Source organism: Rhineura floridana, chromosome 5 (assembly GCF_030035675.1).
Source record: "Rhineura floridana isolate rRhiFlo1 chromosome 5, rRhiFlo1.hap2, whole genome shotgun sequence".
In the NCBI taxonomy this organism is placed as follows: Eukaryota; Metazoa; Chordata; class Lepidosauria; order Squamata; family Rhineuridae; genus Rhineura; species Rhineura floridana.
Window position 1 is genome coordinate 95,784,603 of NC_084484.1, and position 23,586 is coordinate 95,808,188.

Here is a 23,586-nt window from a genome sequence, read left to right on the forward strand (position 1 = left end):
GCTGATTCTGGAGCAGTATCATTTTCCTGCTTTCAGGCCAACCTCTATTTCTGTGTGTCATTATAAGAAAGAAAGTTCTAGTCCAGAGCTGGAGAGGGGAGACATATTTTGACTCTTTGCTTCAGATGTGAAAATTTCTGGAGCAAGTACTGATTCTCAAATCTCTGTGGCGAGAACCATAAGTATCACACTAGTTTCAGACAGGTTGTAATGTAGACCTAAGGGCTGTGCGAGCCTCCCCCCTCCCAATTTCTTGACACACTTTGACACTTCAGATCAGGCTCCTATTAGCTTTGGATCACTTTGCAGCAGTGGGGGGGGCTTACCTCAGACCCCAAATCTGAAACAATATATAACTAGTAAAACACTGTGGCCAAAACTGGGGGCTGGGAAGAGAGAGGGAAGTTGCATTGCCTAAGCAACCAAGAATGAAAGACTAGTAAGTATAGGTAACTAAGAAGTATAAGTAACTATTAAGATTAAGAAAAGAGACAACACACATTTTTAAACGTTGTAATAAAGGGACTATGTTACATTGAGAAGGATGGGGAAAGATAGAAAAACAAACAGGCTGGTTATGAACTGAAAGGTACATGAATAGGAGCCTCTTCAGACTGCTGTTTTATTGCAGGTGTATTCTGCAACATGGCCTTGACACAATAATAGTGCATTAGTGTTTAGTGGTGGATTTATTCTGCTTTAATTTGTTCTGTGATGCTTCCTGTATGCTACCATATTATTGCTGCTTGGAGGGGCTACACAGCAATAAGAAAAGGACAAAAATAAACCAGAACATTTGCGGTATAAAAAGTTATGGAAAAGTTATAAAGGCAGTTATGGGTTATGCACTGATTGATAGTGAAGCAGTGTGACCACTCCAAAATATTTGCAGACACAAGCAGTATTAAAAGCAGGATTGCGTGTGACCACCCCAGTAGCATCAAGAGCACAAATAATCATTAATGATGATGATGATATTTCCATTTATAGATCGCTCACTATCTGAAAGATCTCAAAGCAGTTTACAATAGAATACACAAGGTACAATAAAAACCATATCAAATTAATTTATAAAGCAACATACACGAACAATATGTATGTACATAAACACAATATAAAAATGCACAATACATAGAATGTCTGGAGGGGCCCTAGGATTGATTGAGCAAGGATACATCTATAAAGTGCAGAACCTAACACTATGGCCAAAATTGGGAGTGATAAGAATATATAACAGACAAGCTAAATCAAAATACCACCAATAGACTCTTTCAAAGCCAAAGAGGTAGCCAAAGAGTGAGGAAAAAGGCACTGAAGAAAAGGTTTTATAGAATCAACATCCCTCCCCACAAGCATTGTGATTGGAGAATGTTGGATGAGATTCTAATCCTGGATGGAAGATAGACCTCTCAATGAGCATCCTCCTGCTCCTTGCCCCCCTCTCCCCACCCTGGTGTTTCCTTCATATGGTTTTGTTTACAAGCGGAACAGGGAGCCGCTAGCGATCACATGTTTTGACCAAAGCAAGGGGGACACAGGATAGTGTGCAATCTTTCAAGCTCTCCAGAGCTCTTCATGAGTCTAAACAGTAGCCCATGTGGTCCCTCCAGATGTTGTTTCACTACATGTCACATCAGCCCCAGCCAGCATGGCCAGTGGTGAGGGATGACAGAACTTGTAGTCCAGCAGCATCTGGAAAGCACCATGTTGACTACCTCTGCTGCAATACTATGGAATGCTAGCTCTTTGGAGACATTACATGAACAAAGCATCTCAAACATGCTACCATGTGTTTCTAGCACATCAATGTAGATGGTAAACAAAGCGGGAGGAGCAGAGGAAAAAACTTGGTGGTGGATTTTATATTCTCAAATATGGGGGCTCAGCCATTGTATGTTTCTTCTTCCCAGATGCATCTTGAAACTTGCAGAGCCCTAAGTGGAGCCCAATTTGAATGTCTGCTATCACATTCCATTTTGAGACTGACCAGATGCAGACTCCATGGCTTTACCAACAGCCAAGAGCTTGCCCCCTCCCTGTTTACCATCTAGCCTGATGAAAAGTTTAGAACTTCAAAACTTGCACACCATTTTGTGACGTTTTGGTTGGCCTAATAAAAGTATTGGCCTAATATGGATATGTTTCTTAGGGACCAACACAACTCCCTTTTCATTTTGTGTGTCTCTAGGTGCAGTCATCTCCCTGAACCTCTCTGCTTTCGGACCTTTGTCTTTGCTTATCTTGAACTCTCTGTGAACCTTTCCATTAGAGCCTCTGGCTTTTCTTGCTTCCCCACCAGCTCACCTCCTGGCTTGTTCACTTGTCTGTTTCCTATTATGTTCATACTGCTGGTTCTTGAGTATGTTTCACTTGATCCTTTTGAGACCTCCCTCTTTGGTTCCTGTTATTCTGTTTGTGCCCTGGTTTGCTGTGTCAAGAAGTACATTTGCCAGATATCCTTTGTTTTAAGAAACGTACATGTTTTAAGAAACATTGCCTGTTTCCCCCCCCCCTTCTTCTAGTAGCCACTATGATTTTTTTCCAGAACATACCAGTGGGGATATACTTTGATACAAGAAGCACTTGAAGCCACAGACCCATGGTTTCCCTTACTTTAAGTCTGATCTCCCAACCATTTTTGTGCTTATAACAGGGGTAGCCAACGTGATGCCTTCAGATGGTGGTGGACTACAGCGCTTGTCACCCCTGTCCTTTGACCATGATGGCTGAAGCTGATGGGAGTTGTATTGCACCAGTATCTGGAGGGCAGCACATTGGCTATCCCTGCTTTATATGATGGTTGCAAGTGGGAAACAGGGTTGCTTGATATTTCATTACAAAAACTGCTTTTTGAAACATGGAGCGAAATTCACACCTTTTGCAAATAATTAATCCACACCAATCGTCTTAAGCTTTTAGATTTGAGATAAACTTTGTATTGGCACAGGGGATTAATTCTAGGTGAACAGAGCAGGCTCTGCCATTCTCTTACTAGGGTCTGATGTCTTAGAGTAAACAAAGCCTATGTGCTAACTTCTCTAATAACTAAACTGCATACCTGCATTGCATTGTTGTCTATGAAATGAATGTAGATAGCGTCATCTGGTGGCAAATATTTCACATTATTGCTTCCAAACCACAACATCTGAATGCAGCTATCTCTATAAAACTATAAAAACTAAAGAATAATGAACAGTAATTGAATATAGGATAAGGAATATGCATATGAATGCTGAGTAAAGGTATTTGCTATAAAATTACATATTTTAACAATCAATATGTTTTTATGATTGATAGTTTATTTTATAATGAATTTAAAATGTTATGCCTATTGTAATGAATTATTTATTTGGATTGCTATATTATGTTTTGAAATGAATTAGCATTTTGACGTTTCATGTAATGATAAATCATTTACATTTTTTGCTGTCATGTTGCAAGCCACTTTGGGCACATTTGTGTGGAAAAGTGGCATACAAATTGAAATAATAATTTAAAAAATAAAAATATGGTAAATGCAGTCTTGCAAGCACAGAACAATGAGCCATCTAGGTTGGTGGCCACTATAAGTTGACATTTTCCAGACAGCTGCATGGTGAATATCTCCAAGTTCCTATCCTATTTATTTTTTTTTATGTACTGCTTACATGCCAAAATGGCTTCTAAGTGGTTTACAAGTATAAAATCAATTACAATATATCCACACATAATTAAAATGCAAAATAAAACAATTTCATCAAAACATTAAAAATATCCAGAATTAAAATAATCATTAAAACAAGCCCATAAAAAGCATACCAACTAAAACAGTTAAAAGAACAATTAGATTAAGATGCTTATTATTATTTATTAATTTATACAATATTAATTATATAATCCTATAAAAGCTGCTATTAGGCGCCAGAAAGAAAGTATGCACCCAGTGCCGGATTTAGGCATAAGCTAAACAAGCTACAGCTTAGAGCCTCACAATCCGCAGGGGCCTCAAAAAATTTCAGAATTTTGGGGGGGGGGCTTTTAAAATTTTATGTGTACTGAATATATATATATATGGTGTAATTTTTTAACAAGGGGCCTCCAAGCTTTATATAGCTTAGGGCCTCACCAAGTCTAAATCCAGCACTGTGTGCACCAATTAGGGTTGCCACTTTAGAAGCATCCCAAACCCTGAGATTTCAGGGGTAGGCCCTAGTGATGTCACAGGGCAAGGCCTAGTGATGTCACAGGGTGGGGCCTAGTGACATCATGGGGCAGGTTCAAGTGATGTCATTAAGCATGATACATTAAGCATCAACCACAGTTGCTTGGCACATACAATTCATACAAAAACATTTATCTGATTGGAAATTAATATAGAAATCTTAGCTAAAAGATGGGTAGGGAACATTTAATCTAGCCAATTAGCTTCTGGCAAAAAGGGTGCAAGTGCCCTCAGCCAGGCCAGGCCAGTCACCAGAAGGCCATTGTAGGAAGAAAGGAGCCTAGTGTTGTAGAGATGTCAGATGGGAACACTCAGGAATAAAGATGGATGCCCCCGAAGAGCTGCAATTCTAAACACACTTACTAAGGGACTAAGCCCCATAGAACTCAATAGGACTTGCTTCTCAGTAGATATGGTTCAGATTGTGTTGTTGGTAAAGCTTGACAAGGGATCCTCTGCAAAGATATCCATATCCAAGTAGGGTTGACAACCCCCTGCCTGGAATGCCCTGCCCCTACCTTTTAACATCCAAATTTCTTTACAGATTTGACCCTTCACTTCAGAAAGAGGTCTGAGTAATGAGTAAGAAGATTCTCTACCCTTTTCTGTCTCCCCTGTGGGCTGCTATAAACTCACTTCATCAGCCAACCCAATTCCAGTGAATATAACTGACAGAGAGAAAGCACACATGGTTTGGTCTACCTTCATAGGCAGTAGCTTAAGAACAACAACAATTGCAGCCACGCTGCCCAGTATGTGAATTCTCTTACCACTATTGGACAAGAAACAAACAACAAGGTGAATCATCAGTGGGTTTAAGAAGGTTGAGTGGAGCGCATGTTGATATGTGTGCGTTGTTGTGTGAAACAGCATACATTACGTTGGAGTTAAGTTGAGCAAGAAACTCCTTCAGAGCAATAAAGCATGTTAAGAGTCTTTATTAAGACATTATGGCTTAAGGCTTAAGAGTAAATACATGTAGAGTTTCTTCAGTCACCCCCCCTGGGGGTAAACACAGAAGAGAACCTCTCAGTTCAGAGGCATAAATCAGAAGACACAACTTACAGACTCTGTTAGAACTTTCCCAGGCTATCAGATGGTTACCATAGCAACAACCTTGGCAGTCCGTTCCCAGACTGGGCTAAGACATAACTCCCCCTAGTTACAGTTTTGCAGACTTGATGGAAAACAGACTCAGTGACAGTGCGGTTCAATGGCCAACAATCCCCCCATTTTCCCATCATGTCTGTGATTCATTACAACAATAACAACAATACATTTCTCCAATACATCTTGCAATACATTTCAGTACAGTTCAAAATTACATCTCAGAACACTTAGCTAGAACTTTATTCAATCAAACTTTGGCTCATTCCAAGCCTTGTCACCAGTTTGCTAAATTTCTCCTCACACAAAGGCTTGGTCATTATGTCAGCCACCATGTTTGTAGTGTCACAAAATGTTAGGTTAACAAACCCCTGCTGCACACAATCCCTTACGTGAAAGTATCTGACACTAATATGTTTTGTTCTTTTGGTATGAGTTTCTGATGTGGCTATCTTGATGCAGGTCTGATTGTCTTCATATACAGTAATCGGAAATTGCATATCAATGCCTATCTCCTGCATGAGCATTGCGAACCATTGTAGCTCATTACAGGCCTGTGATAGAGCCACATATTCTGCTTCTGCACTTGAGGTTGCCACCACATTTTGTTTCTTGCTACTCCAGTCAATGCATGACCCGTGCCACATCACAACTATGCCAGAGGTTGACTTACGACTGCTCAGTTCCCCTGCATGATCTGCATCCACAAAACAGTCAAGACCTCCTGTCTTTGCTCCTGACAAAACCAGACTCTTTGTCTTCGTGCCTTTCAGATAACGCACTATCCTTTTAATCCCTTGCCAGTCAGCCTCTGAAGGATGCTCTACCTTCCGGCTTAAAATGCTGACTGCATTACATATGTCTGGGCGAGACACCTTCACCAAATATTGCAATTTCCCTATTATGCGCCTGTACTTCTCAGGTTCTGTACAAGGCGTCTCCTGCACATTCTGTTGGAAAGCCACAACCATTGGAGTCTTCACAACATTGCATTCTGTCATGTTGCATTCTTCTATGATCTGATTTATTTTACTTTCCTGACTCAATGTTATGCTTCCATCTTCTGCACGCACAATATCCGTGCCTAAATAGTGTGTGACAGGCCCCAAATTCTTTGTGTCCACCTGCCTGCCCAGTTGCTCATTAAATTCTCGTTCCTCTTGCTGCTCATGATAAAAATACATGATGTCATCAACGTAAACTGCACAGAACGTGGTTTTCATCCCCTGTCTCTTTATATACACACATGGATCTGCCTTGCATCTTTGGAATCCCATTCCATGCAACACTCTGTCCAATTTCTCATTCCAGCAGCGTGCACTTTGCCGCAGTCCATATATTGATTTATGCAGTTTACACACGAACCCTTCCTTTGACACAGAACCCAGAGGCAGTTCCATATATATCTCCTCTCTTAAATCACCATGTAGGAATGCCGTCCCTATATCGTAGTGATTTACACTCATGTTCTGCATCGCTGCCAGTTTCAGCAGCACACGAATGGACTCATGTTTCACAACCGGGGCAAAAACAGCATCATAATCTGTCCCATGCTGCTGGGTGAATCCCTTGGCAACCAAACGTGTCCTGTACCTCTGTACTTCCCCGGAACTTGCTTTCTTCTTCTTAAACATCCATCTGCAACCTATGGCCTTTTTTCCCCATAGGAAAATTTACTAATGTCCACGTGCCATTCTGTTCCATGGCTTTCAATTCTTCCTGCATGGCCTGTTGCCACTTATTTTTCTCTGCCTCAGGCATCAGCCTAATTTCATTAAATGAGGTTGGTTCCGCACATTCCACGTGCTTCATTTGAATGGTTAATGCCGACGGTGTCACAACAGTAGTCTGTTTACAGCCCTGACTGTCATTCCCTTTCCGCCCCATTAAACTCAAGGCATCAGCACACTTCACACCCACGGTCATTCTAAAAATCCCTTGTGTCATAAAACCCTGACAGACAACTTTGCCTCTTCTCTGTATAAAACATTTTTCTCTATCAAATGTTAAACAATACCCAGAATACACCAGTTTTTGAACTGATAAAATATTATGAGCCAATTCCGGAACAAACAAACATTCTGACATTATCCCAAGTTTATCAAATCTCACCAGTCCACAGGCTTCCACCCTCTTATGTGATCCATCAGCAAGTTGCACAAAATCCTGCACTTCTTCGGAAACATAAAACAAACTTCTGTCTTTAATTAATATATGGCTCGCCCCGCTGTCGAGAAGCCATTCAATAGGTGCTAAAGTTTGTGGCTTCTGTTTACAAACAAAGTTCACACTACCCTGCTTCAAGCCTCCGTCCCTGGAGTTCCGCTTGACTGCACAGTCTTTTCGGAGATGCCCATGAGCCCCACAGGCAAAACAAGACTTCAGCCGCTGCTGCTCCCGCTTGTTTTCCTGTCTGCTTTCTTCTTTCAGCTTGGCTCTTTGCTTTTCCTCAGGACTTATCGCCTCTTGTCTCCGCTGCCATTCCTGGGTCAGCTTTTCCTCAATAAACGCAACGTTCAGACCTCCGTCAGGCATGGCTTCGAAAGCCATGACCATATTATTCCAAGTCCCATCGAGCGAAGCCAGGTTCAGATAGGTCTTCTGAAGTTCAGAGTGTTCGACGCCTCGGTCCGTCAGCTCAGCAAACAGGCGTCTGAATTCTGTGAGATGCTCACTCATTTCGCACTCACCCGTGAAGCGCATCTGGTAAAGCTTCCGTGCCAAACACAATCTAGATCCCGCAGTCTGTTGCACATGAAGAGCCTCCAACACGTCCCACATCTGTTTAGCGTTTGTAACATCTCTCACGTGTAGCAGTTGAGAGTCAGATAGAGCCAGAAGTATAAAAGCCTGCGCCTTCTGATCTCTACACGTCCAGGCCGCATTCAGTACCGCCGGAGTGGGTCCATCTATTGTGTCCCATAAATCTTCTTTTATCAGCAAAGCCCGCATCCTCGGCTTCCAGCTGCCATAATTCTTTTCCGTCAATCTTTCCATTGGCAAGCCTCCCCCAGACAGGTTTACAGCCATGTTGCTCACCTCCGTCTGGTACAATCAATCAAGCTGCCCTCTGGAACTCCGTCTGCCGTTCAGACCAGCAACTTACTCCCGTGTAATGCGCTGTGGATCTGGGCCCATAACCCCTGTTGACGTGTGTGCGTTGTTGCGTGAAACAGCATACATTACGTTGGAGTTAAGTTGAGCAAGAAACTCCTTCAGAGCAATAAAGCATGTTAAGAGTCTTTATTAAGACATTATGGCTTAAGGCTTAAGAGTAAATACATGTAGAGTTTCTTCAGTCACCCCCCCCCGGGGGTAAACACAGAAGAGAACCTCTCAGTTCAGAGGCATAAATCAGAAGACACAACTTACAGACTCTGTTAGAACTTTCCCAGTCTATCAGATGGTTACCATAGCAACTGCCTTGGCAGTCCGTTCCCAGACTGGGCTAAGACATAACTCCCCCTAGTTACAGTTTTGCAGACTTGATGGAAAACAGACTCAGTGACAGTGTGGTTCAATGGTCAACAGCGCATGGAACACTGTTGTTGCTTCTATGGATGAAAGGGAGTGAGGATAAAGGTAAATGAAATACAAACAGAAAAAGAAGAACAAAAGACAGTGATGATTTCTTAAATGCAATACCATACCAACCACAACAAGATTCCTACGGGTAAGACAGAAAACTAAGCATCTCACAACTAGTCAGGATTCCTAACCAAAAACCAAAAATATGATAAATGAAGAAATATTTGTATAAGCATGACTATCAAATATATTTATTATTTACACATCCTGTAAAGATATTTATAGTGCAATCCTATGTTTATTTATTCAGAAGCAAGTCCCAGTGGGGCTTACTCAAACACGGACAGAACTACAACCTCAAGTGATAAGCAACTTCATTCACACAACCCAAAATTCAGAATCATGCCATTTTAAGCTGTTTTGCAACTGTTTATACTTGTTTTTATGGTTATAGGATTTTAAAGGGATTTATTTCTTATTGTGAGATGCCTTGGTTTCCAGACTGCAACCCTACCTCACAGGGTTGTTGGAACAATTCCCACACACACACACACACTGGAGATGTAAAAGTACATACACCCCATATAATAGTTTATTGTTGAAACCAGTTGATCATTGCAGAACATTAAAAAAATAAAATCAGTATTAGTTTCCAACATAATAAAAACAGTGATACCTAACTAAGCCCTGCCTAATTGCTTTAAAATAGGATTGGAGGGGGAGAGATAAACAACACAAACACAATTCTTTCCTGTGTTCACTCAAAAGTCTCATCAATTTACAGCACAATTCTAACCATGTCTACTCAAAAGGAAGTCCTATTGAATTCAATGGGGTTTACTCTGGGTATGTTTACTCTAGAAAATCAAGTACTAGATGATGATGATGGTGGTGGTGGTGGTGGTGATGATGATGATGATGATGATGATTGCATTTATATACTGCCCCATAGCCGAAGCTTTCTGGGCGGTTTACAACAATTAAAAACATTAAAAACAAGTATACAAATTTAAACCATTAAAACCCATAAAAACAGATAAGCAAGTTAAAAACACATGTTATTCAAATGCTGTTAAAATACCTGGGAGAAAAGAGGATTGAAGCTTCAATTTGGGAAGTTTGCAAAACACTGCCCTCTACAAAATTTAAACATCTCTGACTCCTACACACAGGAGAGAAAAAGACTGAAAGCTTACTTATTCAATCTGTGAGATGTTCAGAAAAGCAGGAAAAACCACGTGTCTGAGCCTTGGGCAGTCACTGCCTCTCAGCCTCAGAGGGAAGCAATGGTAAACCCCCTCTGAATACATCTTACCATGAAAACGCTGTTCATAGGGTTGCCATAAGTCAGAATTGACTTGAAGGCAGACAATACAATGTGACTCTACATTTTTGGCTTTATCATTCCTTGTCAATCACCACCCTGATTTCTTATTGACTAAAAACCTGAAAGGGCAGGGATTAGAGCAAGGAAGACGTTGTGGGGGGGGCTGACGTTTTGGTGCGTATCTCTGGAACCAGACCACCTAGAAACTTAATTTTTTTAAAATGAAAGCTGAAAGTCTGGAGATTAAGGTGAGTCAGCCGCAGAGCCAGAGGGGACCCCCAAACACCAGAGTCTCAGGCTGAAAAACAGAGATCTGGCAACCCTAGCATCAATGTAGGGAATTAATGCAATATTCCATTATGTATTGTTATTTGTCATTATGGTCTAGAACTCCCTAAACTATAATAACAATACAGGATGGAGTACTGCATTCATAGGGCTGGAGGAAATAAAGGAAAAACTGAATTATCCTTAAAACATGTTTGTTCCTTAAAACAAAGGATATCTGGCAAATGTACTTTTTGACACATCAAGACACACAAATACACACAGAGAAAAAACCTGGCCTACGGTGCATGGTAAGTAAAAAGAGAGCTTAATCAGGAGTCCTGGGCCCCTATCTGCACTATACATTTAAAGCAGTATCATACCACTTTAAACAATCATGGCATCCCCCTAATATGATAGGAACTATAGTTTGTAAGGAGCGTGAGACCCCTATTAGAAGATCCCTCTTCCCCTCACAGAGCTGTAGTTTCTAGAGAGCTGTAACATTCAATCCCTCTTTCCAGGGAACTCTGAGAATTGTAGCTCTGTGGGTAGAGTAAGGGTCTCCTCTCAACACCTTCAACAAACTACAGTTTCCAAGATTCTTTTTTTGGGGGGGGGGAGCGGTGACTGTTTAAAGTGGTATTTTACTGCTTTAAATGTATAATGCAGATGGGCCCTCATTTGGATGATACATTTGGCCAAAGCAAAAAGGGCTAGGAAGGAGGAAAGTGGCTGTGAGTTCCTTTACAGGAGCCTGCATTTTTGTGCAGCCTTGGTAAACTGTAGTTTGGCTTACTATAATCATGTGAACCAGGCCATAGGTAAATTAAAAAATAACTAGGTTGCCACATAGTGGGGGGATAGAGGTGGAATAGTAAAACCGTGAGTCTCTATGTATACATTTACATTATCAAAAATAAAGGTCTGACAAAATACACTATAGTAAAAAATATATTTATTTGCCACTGTTTTGAAGAACATGTAACGAAAAGGGTCTCAGGCAGGCTTCAGAAAAATATTATTATACAAATTCAAGTCTGATGTATTTGTATATTACAGTATTTTCATGAATTTACATCAATCTGCTTTCAAAGGACACTAAAAAGCAACAGCAATACACATTAATATTAATATTGAATTTTAATCTTCATATGCACTTCATTATTATTATTATTATTATTACTTATTGAATTTATAAACTATCCTTCCTCTTGAATGAGCCCAAAAGGGGATTTAAGCAAATCTATATTTACTACACTAATTTTTTGAAAAACATGTAAAAGAAATATGTCAAGCAGGTACAAAATAAATGCTATTATACAAATTCAAGTCTGAAATATATCAACCTGGTTTCAAAGGGCATTAAAAGCAACTGCCATATACTGTACATTGCTATTAATATTACATTTTAATCTTCACATGCCTGCACAGTAATTGAGTCTATATTTACTGAGCTAATGTAACCATACACAAATGTTCAGATTATTAAAATGTATCTTTCACAGCTTGTGCACTGCGTAAAAATAATGCAAAAAAATATCAATACTGCAAGATTGCATTGCTAATTCCATTTATTATGGAATAATTAAATTTATTTTAATATTGGAGTGTGGGGTAGAAAAGCTCACATCTATCGTTTACAGAGCCCCTTGCTGAGTAGAGCTGTGTGTGCACCCACCAAGCTGATAAGTTGGAGCTGTCAGCTGTTTTACAGGTAGGGAACTGATTTGACATGCACACACAGAGTGAGTGATTCCAGTCACCAGTCGGTATTGATCAGTCATGTCAAAACTGATGGGTATTTAGCATCATTTCTAGGAGGGAATTTGGAGGCATTTCCAAATTACCTCTTTATTCATTCTGATTTTGTAGGGGAGGCTGGAAATGGAAATGGATTGCCTTCAAGTCGATTCTGACTTATGGCGGCCCTACGAATAGGGTTTTCATGGTAAGCGATATTCAGAGGGGGTTTACCTTTGCCTTCCTCTGAGGCTGAGAGGCATTGACTAGCCCAAGGTCACCCAGTGAGCTTCATGGCTGTGTGGGGATTCGAACCCTGGTCTCCCAGGTCATAGTCCAACACCTTAACCACTACACCACTAGATGTGGGTATTTAATGAGCATTCTTCCTGATTTGTTTGAGATGGCTAGGCGACATTGCATCAAAGCAGGTGTTATCCGACCATTTTCAGTGCATTTTCCCAAAACTTTTCTTATCCCAAAAAGTTTTGGGGAAGTGGGTTTGTTGCACAAGACTTCCCAACCAACTAGAATTGAGCAACCTGAATTTGTCGGTATGTGATATAATCCCACCCCAAAACAGTCTGGAGCACCCTCACACAGCCTGCTGCTGAGCATAAGGATATCTAATGCAGAGGCATGAATTTCTAGGAAATGTGGGTTGTAGTCCATAGACTTTTCATAGGAGCAATCACAGCATATTGTAAAAGAGTAGGAATCATATGCAACTTTCCCCTTCTCATCAACCTGGAACTTTTATTTATGCTTAAAGATTAATTCACAGTCGTAAGCTTTTGTATCAACAATGGAATTGCTCCTGCTTCATGGAAATAAAAAGAAAGAAGTGAAAGTATGTAGTTCATTCTTCTATACACACACTGTGTGCTAGGACTTTGAAATATGTTCTGGGGTTGTTTGGAGTCCAGGATAATTTTTCAAACATTCAGTTGCATGCAAAAATAAAGCCAAGTCTGACACTGTGACATACTTGAAAATATCCATTATTTTATATTGAAGTCCCCTGTGAGGATTCTATTCCTTTTCCAAATAATTTCTTCTGTTGAAGTGTCCTTTGGATGCAAAATCAAGCTCTGTTTCTTGAGGTTTTGCCCTATTCCCTCGAATGATCTGGGGACTTCCACTGAGTGGCATTAGTTCTGGTTTCTCTTCAAATGTATTTAAATAATATACAGAGTATACTGGCACTCATCTTTTGTTCTGGTTAGTCTGTTTTCTAATAACGATGCAAAGTTAAGGGGGAAATGTAGCTGAGAAGTAATGCAGACACTTACAAGCTTTGGAAGGCAAAACTTCCCATGAGTCCTGGAGGTTCAATACTATATTTGTCCCTTTTGCTCTTCGTATAAACCCGTACTGAGATCATCAGCACAATCGATATTAATGCAATGCTAAAGAGCACTGCAAGGACAATTATTCCTGTTTTCCAGGTTGAAATGTCTTTCACTGGTTTCAAATCTTCTTCCACTAGCTGCGATGTGATCATTGCTGAAAGTATATCATGAAAAAGTTTAGCCTAGTCTCAAGTAGTAATAAATAATAAAGATACCTGAAAGATTGTCTCACCCCTATAGTCAGTCGATCACTGCACTCTGCAGGTAAGAGCCTCCTGCAATATTATCCCATCAAGAGGGACAACATAGGAAGCAGACCCTTTAGTTCTGCACAACATAGGAAGCAGACCCTTTAGTTGTGGCACCTCGCCTTTGGAATTTATTTTCCTTAAATATTAGACAGGCGCCATCTCTGTTATCTTTTTGGTGCCTACTGAAGACCTTCCTCTTTCAATAAGCCTTTTAAGTAAACACCTTTATCCCAGTCTGCATCTGTATTGAAAACTAATTTTTAAAGAACTTTTTAAATAAGTTTTGTTTTTAAGAGGTTTTGTTTTTAAGTCATTTTAAAGAGTTTTTTAGTGTTTTATCACTTGTTTGCAGAAGGGGGGATATAAATTTAATAATAAATAAAATAAGTACAGCAACTTTTAAGAAGGACTGAACATAAAACTAGCAGGGTTGGCCCAAGACATTTCATTGCCTGAGGCTGAAAAGCAAATGATGCCCCCCCCCAAAAAATCAAGGTGCATAGTATCCAAGGCAGCCAAGTTATTTTGGCACCTGAGGCATTACACCCTTGAGTGTCTCTCCTTGGGAATAATACACCAATAATAAATTAAGTAACTAGCAATTGGCTGCACTTTCATGACACCCAATGTAGAGATGGAAAAATCTGACAGTTTCAGTTCCCTCAGTTTCTCATCTTTGCAATCTTAAATTCAGTTTTCCACATTTCTGCAATTTGGGAATTTTTTTTACAAAAAACATCCTCACCAAAATTCTGAAGCATTTTAGTGTGAATTTAGTTTTGACTAATGTACACATTTTTGTAAGGAATTTCTTCTCATATAATGAATTTTGTATGTTATTTTCACTCATATGTTCATTTTTATCCACACTTTCCCCTAACATATGCATTTTTGTCAACATTGATTGGTTGGCAAGCCACATTGCAAAATTTGAATAAGTGCAAATTTTGATGGGTGTCTGTGTTTCCATTCTCATATTCTTTGGAAAGTGTGAATTTGATAGGTTTGCCTTGAAATTCAAACTGAATCAAATTCAGTAGCAAATGCTCCATTGCTGGGCAAGGTCCTGGAACGAGTGGTGGCAGGCCAGCTCCAGACACTCTTGGATGAGACCGATTATCTGGATCCATTTCATTCGGGTTTCAGGCCTGGTTTTGGCACGGAAACAGCCTTGGTTGCCCTGTATGATGACCTTTGTCGGGAGAGAGACAGGGGGAGTGTGACTCTGTTGATTCTCCTTGATCTCTCAGCGGCTTTCGATACCATCGACCATGGTATCCTTCTGGGGAGACTAGCTGAGTTGGGAGTGGGAGGTACTGCATTGCGGTGGTTCCACTCCTACTTGGCAGGTCGCCTCCAGAAAGTGGTGCTTGGGGAACATTACTCGGCACCCTGGACTCCCCAGTATGGGGTTCCACAGGTGTCAGTTCTGTCCCCCATGCTGTTCAACATCTACATGAAACCGTTGGGTGCGGTCATCCGGAGGTTTGGAGTGCGTTGCCATCAGTATGCTGATGACACACAGCTCTATTTCTCCTTTTCATCTTCTTCAGGTGAGGCTGTCAATGTGCTGAACTGTTGCCTGGCTGCGACAATGGACTGGATGAGGGCTAATAAACTGAGGCTCAATCCAGACAAGACTGAGATGCTGCTAGTGGGTGGTTCTTCTGACCGGATGGTGGATGTCCAACCTGTCCTGGATGGGGTTGCACTCCCCCTGAAGGAGCAGGTTCATAGCTTTGGGGTTCTCCTAGAATCATCTCTGTCACTTGAGGCTCAGGTAGCCTCAGTGTCACAGAGTGCCTTCTACCAACTTCGGTTGGTAGCCCAACTATGTCCCTATCTGGACAGGGATAACCTGGCTTCAGTTGTCCATGCTCTGGTAACCTCTAAATTAGATTACTGCAATGCACTGTACGTGGGGCTGCCTTTGAAGATGGTTTGGAAACTGCAGCTTGTGCAAAATTCAGCGGCCAGATTGGTAACAGGGAACAGACGGTCTGAACATATAAAACCGATTCTGGCCCGCTTGCACTGGCTGCCTTTATGTTTCCAAGCTCGATTCAATGTGATGGTTTTGACCTATAAAGCCTTACATGGCTTGGGACCACAATAACTGATGGAATGCCTCTCCTGATACGAACCCACCCATATACTACGTTCAAGATCAAAGGCCCTCCTCCGGGTGCCTACTCCAAGGGAAGCTCGGAGGGTGGCAACAAGGGAGAGGGCCTTCTCAGTGGTGGCCCCCAAATTATGGAATGATCTGTTTGACGAGGTGCGCCTGGCGCCAACACTGTTATCTTTTTGGTGCCAGGTCAAGACTTTCCTCTTCTCCCAGGCATTTTAGCATGTGTTTTTAAATTGTTTTTATATAGTTTTGAATTTTAAAATTGTGTTTTAAATTGTTTTTTAAAATATGTTTTTAAATTGTCTATTTGTTTTAATGTTTTTGATTGCTGTAAACCGCCCAGTGAGCTTCGGCTATGGGGCGGTATACAAGTGCAATAAATAAATAAATAATTTATCGCCCATTCCTAACCCCAAGTCAGCTGCCTGAGGTGGCTCCCTCATTTTGCCTAGTGATAGGGCTGGCCCAAAGTGGCACAAGTCACTGGGTGCTAATTTCACCCCCAACACGGTTGAAATAAATTCTCAAATAGCATTGGACCTACGTTAACTTTTTATCCATGACACCTCAAGAGTTATTTCATTTTTTTCAGTCCTGCCTAGGCCCTAGTTTTGGAGGATATTTTTCTGTGCTAATGGGTTCTAGAAATCCTACAGAGCTGGTGAAGTCTCTGGGAATTAATTTGCCAAGAAAGAGCCAAAAGTAAACTACATGTTACCAAGAGCGGATGGCAGGAAGGGCCACCATTGTACACCTGGCCTCCCAGCAATGGTGTTGCTGCCATGTAATGGGATGGTAAGGGAGCAGGGCAGCAGTGAAGTTGGGCAGTTCGGAAACAACAGCAGAGCCAATCCAGTCCATTCACCAGTGCACCCAAACCACCCTGAATTCACTGCCACCCTGCCCTGCCTAGCCCCTTGGGTGCCACAGTATATGGCAGCGGTGCCACTGCCAAGACCAGGTCCATGCCAATGCCCAACAGCTGTTCATATTATGTGAAGCATGTGATTAGAAATTGTTGATTGTCTCTTCTTTGCTAAGCAACAGGGTACTATCACATTGGGGATCACGGCAGAGTAGGGAGAGGATGCTAACCCTTTGCTCTTGCTACAGTCTTGGTCCAGATTGCCCCCCTCCTTCCATCCCCCCACACCTGCTCTTTGCCCTGGGAGGATGACCTGATCTGGATCAGGATAGCAGCATGAGCAAAAGGTAAAATCCCCTCTTGGGATTGTCCCCCTCCCCCATTCACCTATTGATAGGACTGTCTTACCCCATATATGCCCAGGGGCCACTTAGATCTGCAAAACTGCCACTGTTACAGGTGCCACATATTAGTCATTCCACACTTGTAAGGAATCATTCTTTTACTGTGCAGTACCTACACTTTGGAACTCCCTGCCTATTGACATCAGGCAGGTGACTTCACTGTACTTTTTTTTGGTGCCTGCCCAGAACGTTTCTGTTTAGGCAGGTCTACCCAGACATGTAGATGTTTATGTGTTTTTATCTTTTTTAGTTTACTGCTGTTTTAATTCTTTTTAAAGTTTTTAATTACATGTTTTTGACTGTTTTAATTGATAATTTTAATGGCTCTTGTAAACTACTTAGAGGTTTCTTACAATCAAGTGGTATATATATTTTGTTAGAAAAATAATAAAATTTAGCAAAGAAAAAGAATGTACATATTTGTTACTTATATGCTTAGCATAATGTATCTTTTGGCCCTAACTAGTTTTGCATAAGAAATTCTAACCTTCAACGATCTGTTGTCTAGGTAAACACCTGTGCAGGTCTGGGTCTGTCTTATGTATTGATGCATATGAGCTTTCAAAAGGTGTGGACATTTACTTTGGCTTCCACAGGACATCCTATCTGAAGCAAAAAAAATACTTCCTGCATACCTTGGGATTTTGAATATGAAAGAAAGACAATGCCCAGGCATTTGAGGCAGTACCAAAAACAAAACAAAACCTGAGAGTATTATTTCTTGCCTAAGCTGCTAGAACAAAGGACATCCTTCATTTGCTTGGACTCAGCTGCTGGTAGAGAATAAAATTCTCTGATACAACTACATATGAGATTGATGGAGTAAATTCCAAATAGCCATGGAAAAATATTATGCCCTAGTTTTCCTCTCCTTCTACTTTGTCTAGTATGAAACCATGGAAGGACCACTCCCTCTGTTTATAAAGGGGGTGATCTATGTAGGCAGCCTGAAAGTGAAACGATGCTCCACTTGCCCCCCCCCAAATCAGCTGAGGATAATAGCTGTACATCATGCAGGGGTGTACTCATTCAGGGTCTTGGGGGGTCTTAGACCCCTTACTTTTTTGGGAGCAGGGTCCCAACTAAGTCCCTATGTCTTTAGCATCCTACAAGCCAAACAGCATGAAAGGGGAGTGTGGTAGCCACTGAGAAGAGTCTTCTAACATGCTTCCTTGCCTTTCTTGCTGATTGGAGCCAATCAGAGTGAAAGGAGGTGAGGCAGTCACTGAGAAGACTATTTTCAGTAGCTAATACTCCCCCCTTTCATGCTGATTGGCTTCTAGGGACATCTGTTGTGGGAGAAGGCATTGACAAGGATCTCATTCTCAACCCAGCAGCCTCTGGAGGGGAGAGTGTTCTTGCACTCAGGTCCTGCTTGCGGGCTTCCCCTAGGCACCTGGTTAGCCACTGTGAGAACAGGATGCTGGACTAGATGGGCCACTGGCCTGATCCAGCAGGCTCTTCTTATGTTCTTAAAAACAGCGGTGATGGTTGTGACTATCAAGAAGGGACACTGCACTTCTGAATTTGCCAGTATACTACTGACATCATGTATGTTTCCTGAGGTTGCGAGGGAATATCTGCATATACAGCCTCTTAGTCAACTGGAGCTGGGCATTTGAGAGTCTTTCCTTCATTTTACAGCTTAAAAGGGAGAAGGGCATATGCCCTGCGAAGGCATCCCTAACACACACATTCATATGCCACTAACGATCTCTTTGGCAATATTGGGTGGATTTCTCTTTCATTGCTGAAAGGATAGAGGGGGAGTAGGCTGAGAAGACACAAGGGTATGCATCCTCCAGCTCCAGTTCCATCCCCCGTAAGGATTTGTTCCATGGCTCCCCTTTGCTGAGGAAATCATAGGTGGAATTGACCTTGGAGGATCCCTGTGAAAGAAATCCAAGGTTCCTTTTTGTGGTGAGGAGGGCTGTCAGTCTTCACTATTGAAAGGATCCTTGGAAGACAAAGAATTTTCCTCAGATTACATATGCCCTCTCATGCAACCCTTAAACCAAACCAACCAACAGGATCCTTCCAGTGGTGAGAGAGATTGCCCCTTCACCACTGAAAGTATGGGGCAAATTGGCCTCTGATGAAATATGTTTTGAGCATGTGTCCTCCAAGTCCCATATCACCTCCCACCCCAGGAACTTTTCAGCAGGAAGGGTTGTGCCTACTTGCTGCTGCATGGATCCTAAGCAGTTAAAAAATTGCCTCCAAGGATGAACATCCTCTGATCTGGGAATAGAGCCCCCATTTGCATTTCACCACCACCACCACCCTCCCATCTTCATGAATTACCTGCAAGTATACACTTGTCTTTTCTGTTTCATTTCTAATTGCTTACAAGTACCGTGGGCTCAGTTGAGCAAGCGTTAGTGACTGCTACTAGTGAAAGCAGTGGAATGGGACTTATGAATAACTGAAGTCTGATTATTCTCAATGGGACATCATTGTGAGTCATGATGTAACTTTTTCTGGATGTGTTATCTTTAATAGCTTCTTTTTGTTTTCAGAGATGGAATGTGAATTTGATAGCTCAGTGAGGTTCAGTGAACCTGCACCTTCAAGGGAGGCTGCTCTGCTAATTTCCAAAGGGAGTAGCTATGTTAGTCTGTTGTTGCAAGAACAAGAGAGTCTTGTGACATCTTAAAGCCTCTGTGGCAAAATTCATTTTGGCATAAGCTTTCATGGACTACATGTGATTGACAAAGGGGATTCTTAGGCTGCAATCCTAACCTTCCCACCTAGTAGGGCTTTACAAAGAGACAAGGCCACTGTCACATCCACAGCTCTGCTGTGCACAGAAGCTGGGGCTGACAGCCGGAAAATCACTGCACCCTCCTGGATTTGGCATAGTGATTGGGTCCAAATTGTGCCTGATGCTGTCACCTCCTTCCAGTCCAAACCCCCTGCCTGCCAACTTGATGCAAAGGGGTTTTGATTACTGTGCCTGGCCACAAAAGCTTATGCCATATTCAATTTGTTAGTGATTAAGTTGCCTCCAGACTCTTTCTTGTTTTTGCTGTGCTGTACTGATAGAAAAGTACATGGTAAAGTTAGCTAGCTGGCAGGATTTCCTTAAGGAAATGGGATATGCCTTAAATTACATAGAAGTGATATGTGTTCCAGGTTTCTAGACCACCTGCTCATAAAGAAAAGGTCTAGCTGCATTAGTTTCTTCCAGAATGGTTTCCTATGAAGATCTGGGCCCTTCTTAGACAATTTATGAATAGACATTTGTAGTGCTATGTGCCATGAACAACAAGATTTCAGTCACCACTTACCATTGACTGTTATTTCAGTCTGGTTATCAAGCATTTTTTTTACTGCTTCCGTTAAATACACTGTAAAATTGCTTGCGTCAATATACTGTTGTCTTTGCAGGAGAAATGTAAAATATGCAATCACACTTCCAGGTCGGAATCCAGTCATTATAACATCAAAGTTGTCATCTCTGAGCTTTATTCTCATTCCTTTAGTAACCTGAAAGTATTTAAATTTGTTCCAAACTGTCAATAGATAAGAAACAGGCAAGAGTAATTGCACACCAACAACATTAACTCTTTTCACTTTTACCAGAATCCTTTTTAAACAGCAAATAAAAGACAACATAAGATCAGTCTACATGAAACATTTAACATTTCCAAAATCATGTGCTGTAAATATTTTAAAGTATGAAATTAAGATTCATTCAGCTCATATACCATGACAGTTCTTTGCCACACTCTACAAAATCAGCAACATCCCAAGGTCCACACTGTATATTGTTTATAAACACCAACTTCATCTGGATACATATTTGGATGGCAAAGATTGATCTTTATGTATAAACTAAAATGGATGTATAGAGGTTTAAATATTCTGTTAATGTGAGCTGACAGAGATGCTTTCCCCCCATCATTTCCTCCTTTTCTCTTTTTCTTTCTTTTTCTTAATGCAATTGCATTTAAAAAACCAATTAAGAAAGAAAGTAACAATGTCTGAATAGAGGAAGCCTGCCAAATGTGCATTCCTGTGAGCTTCAGCCCTGCTTGCATGGGGTTGCAGCTGGGGATGGGCAAATCTGTCAATTTTGTTTTCTCGCAGTTTCTCATTTCTACTTCAGTGTGATTTTTCATGAAAATCCATCAGCATTCTGTTGCACATTTCTCCTCTTTGTATGCAATTTTGACCATGTACACATTTTTACACAGCAATTTTCCTCAGTATGTATGCCATTTTCAGTAAATATATGCATTTTTATACACCATTATACCTGTACATGCATATATATGTATTTTAGGTTGTTTTTGAATGGTTTTTGTTTTGCAAAGTGCAAATTAGGTAGGCTCACCTTTAAATGCTAACTGAATTGAATTTCTCTCCTGTCCCTAGTTGAAGCCCACAGAGACAGTTACACACATTAAGCAGGCTTACCTACTTCAGATGTTAATGTGTGGGTGGTGAAGGGGTGCAGCATGGGACATCACAGCAGGACACCTGAAACAGGATGACATATGCAGGGGTCTCTAGGTGTCAAGCCCACACTGAAACTGAAACTTGAGAACTGAGGGCAATCAGGCAGGTACTCAGTCTATGCGCCATCATTCGGCTCTAGCCAAAGAAGGCTCAAGATGTCAAAATGGTACCTTGAGGGGCATAACCAGTTACCTACTGTCCACCATGGGTCAAACTCTGGGATCACTCTAATTGTAATAGGTCATCTCAGCTCAATGATACTTTCTCACATTTACGACTTTCAGATTAGGGCTGCTCATTGGTTGGAGTTAGTGCTGTGCCAAAATGTTGTTGTTCTGTGTGATGCAGCGAACCCAGTTGGCACAAGAGATTGCTAAGAGTATCCCGGTTAAAGGATTTCAGGTCCGGTAGAGATTCAGACGCGTTAAAAGGTTTAAGAGTCTTTATTCCAAAAGACATTCAGTTACAAGAATCACAAGCTCCAATACAACCCCCACACCTTGCTTTCGGTTTGCCCAGCGCTTATATCTCATTCCGTGCCCTTGCTCAGCAACATCTGCAGTTTGGCCTTGGCACGAACACATTGCTGGCTTAACCCCACAATTGCCTGTTTTACTGTCCTTGTGGAAATACATTGCTTCTGAGCACACAACAGCCCCCACCTCCACAAGACAGTGGACAATTTTACATTACAGTGTTTTCCATCCCATTTCAATACAGTTCAATTTCATCAGTTTACACACACTCAGTTTCTTTATTCACATGAATTTAGGTTCCATACATGTCATGCATAACGTATCATCATTTGATATTGTTCCTGTTTGAGAACCTTGACCCGTTACTTTGCTCACTGTAAATTGCATTGGAGGCTTTCCTATATTAGCCCTTTTAGATCGCCTCACTGGTGGTTTGGACTCCTCTTCCTCTGTATTTTCACCATTTGAACTAGTGCCATTTGAACCAGACAGATCATCCTCTTTGTCTTTAACCTGTTCATATACTTGTGAACCATTCAAAATAACACTTGTGTTTTGTTCCCACTCTTGTTCTGGAACCTTTACACTTCTACTCAGCACAACTTGTTTTAGTTCTGGAACCCATACTCTGAAATATGTATGCTCAAATCCAAGCACATGTCCTTTATGTGCTCTCGGGGCTAACTTTCCATGTCATTTCCCTTTATCTATGTGCACCCAGCACTTTGCCCCAAATTGTTTAATGTGAGCCACCCTTGGCTTCTTCCCTGTTAGCTTCTCATATGGAGATACACCAAGGGCTCTATGTATCAATCTGTTCTGGATGTAAGCAGCATATATTATGCATTCTCCCCAGAATGCGTTCGTCAGTTCAGAATCCCCCAGCATGGCTCTCGTGGCCTCCTGAAGAGACCCATTTTCCCTCTCTGCCACCCCGTTTTGAGACGGAGAAAATGGGGCAGTAAAGTTTTGCTCTATTCCTTTACTTTCTAGGTATTCTTTTAATGCTTTTCCAGTGAACTCACCCCCCTGATTAGAGCGTATTCTCTGAATGGTGACACCATGTTGCACTTTCACTTTCTCAATGAATAAACACAGCTTCTTCTCTGCCTCGTCTTTGCTCTTAAGCAAATAAACATTGCAATACCTCGTAAAGTCATCAACAATCACCATAAAGTATTTCGCACCTCCTTTTGAACTTTGAAAAGGTCCTGACAAGTCTACATGTATTAATTGGTATGGTGCGTCAGTGCTACACTCAGCTTCTTTGTTCTTCGGTGCTTTAGTGTCTTTAGCTCTATGACATGCCTCGCAATCCACAAATTGCCCACACTCCTTTATTTTCAAATCTTCACTATGTTCTGGAGTTTTCATAATGGTTTCATAATTAGCATGCCCTAGATTCCTGTGCCATGTGTGCACGCAACTCTCATGTGTTTGCCTGTTTGCTTTTAGTGTTGCACACCCTGC

The 23,586-nt window shown here is 41.3% G+C and overlaps 1 protein-coding gene and 1 long non-coding RNA gene across 8 annotated transcripts in view; one reads left to right on the forward strand and one right to left on the reverse strand.

Moving 5' to 3' along the window:
- LOC133385146 (uncharacterized) overlaps positions 1-23,586 on the forward strand; it is a 143,996-nt gene that overhangs the window by 35,337 nt on the left and 85,073 nt on the right. The gene's annotated exons all lie outside the window — the stretch shown is intronic.
- The window catches only part of LOC133385145 (nidogen-2-like), a 43,511-nt gene continuing 31,507 nt past the window's right edge, over positions 11,583-23,586 (reverse strand). For all 4 annotated transcript variants that reach the window (XM_061627573.1, XM_061627572.1, XM_061627571.1 and 1 more), the window contains exons 9-10: positions 20,467-20,665; positions 11,583-13,679 (exon numbers count right to left, since the gene is read on the reverse strand). In XM_061627573.1, coding sequence (XP_061483557.1) covers positions 13,462-13,679; positions 20,467-20,665 — 417 coding nt within the window. In that variant the 3' untranslated portion in view covers positions 11,583-13,461. The remainder of the gene's footprint in view (positions 13,680-20,466; positions 20,666-23,586) is intronic.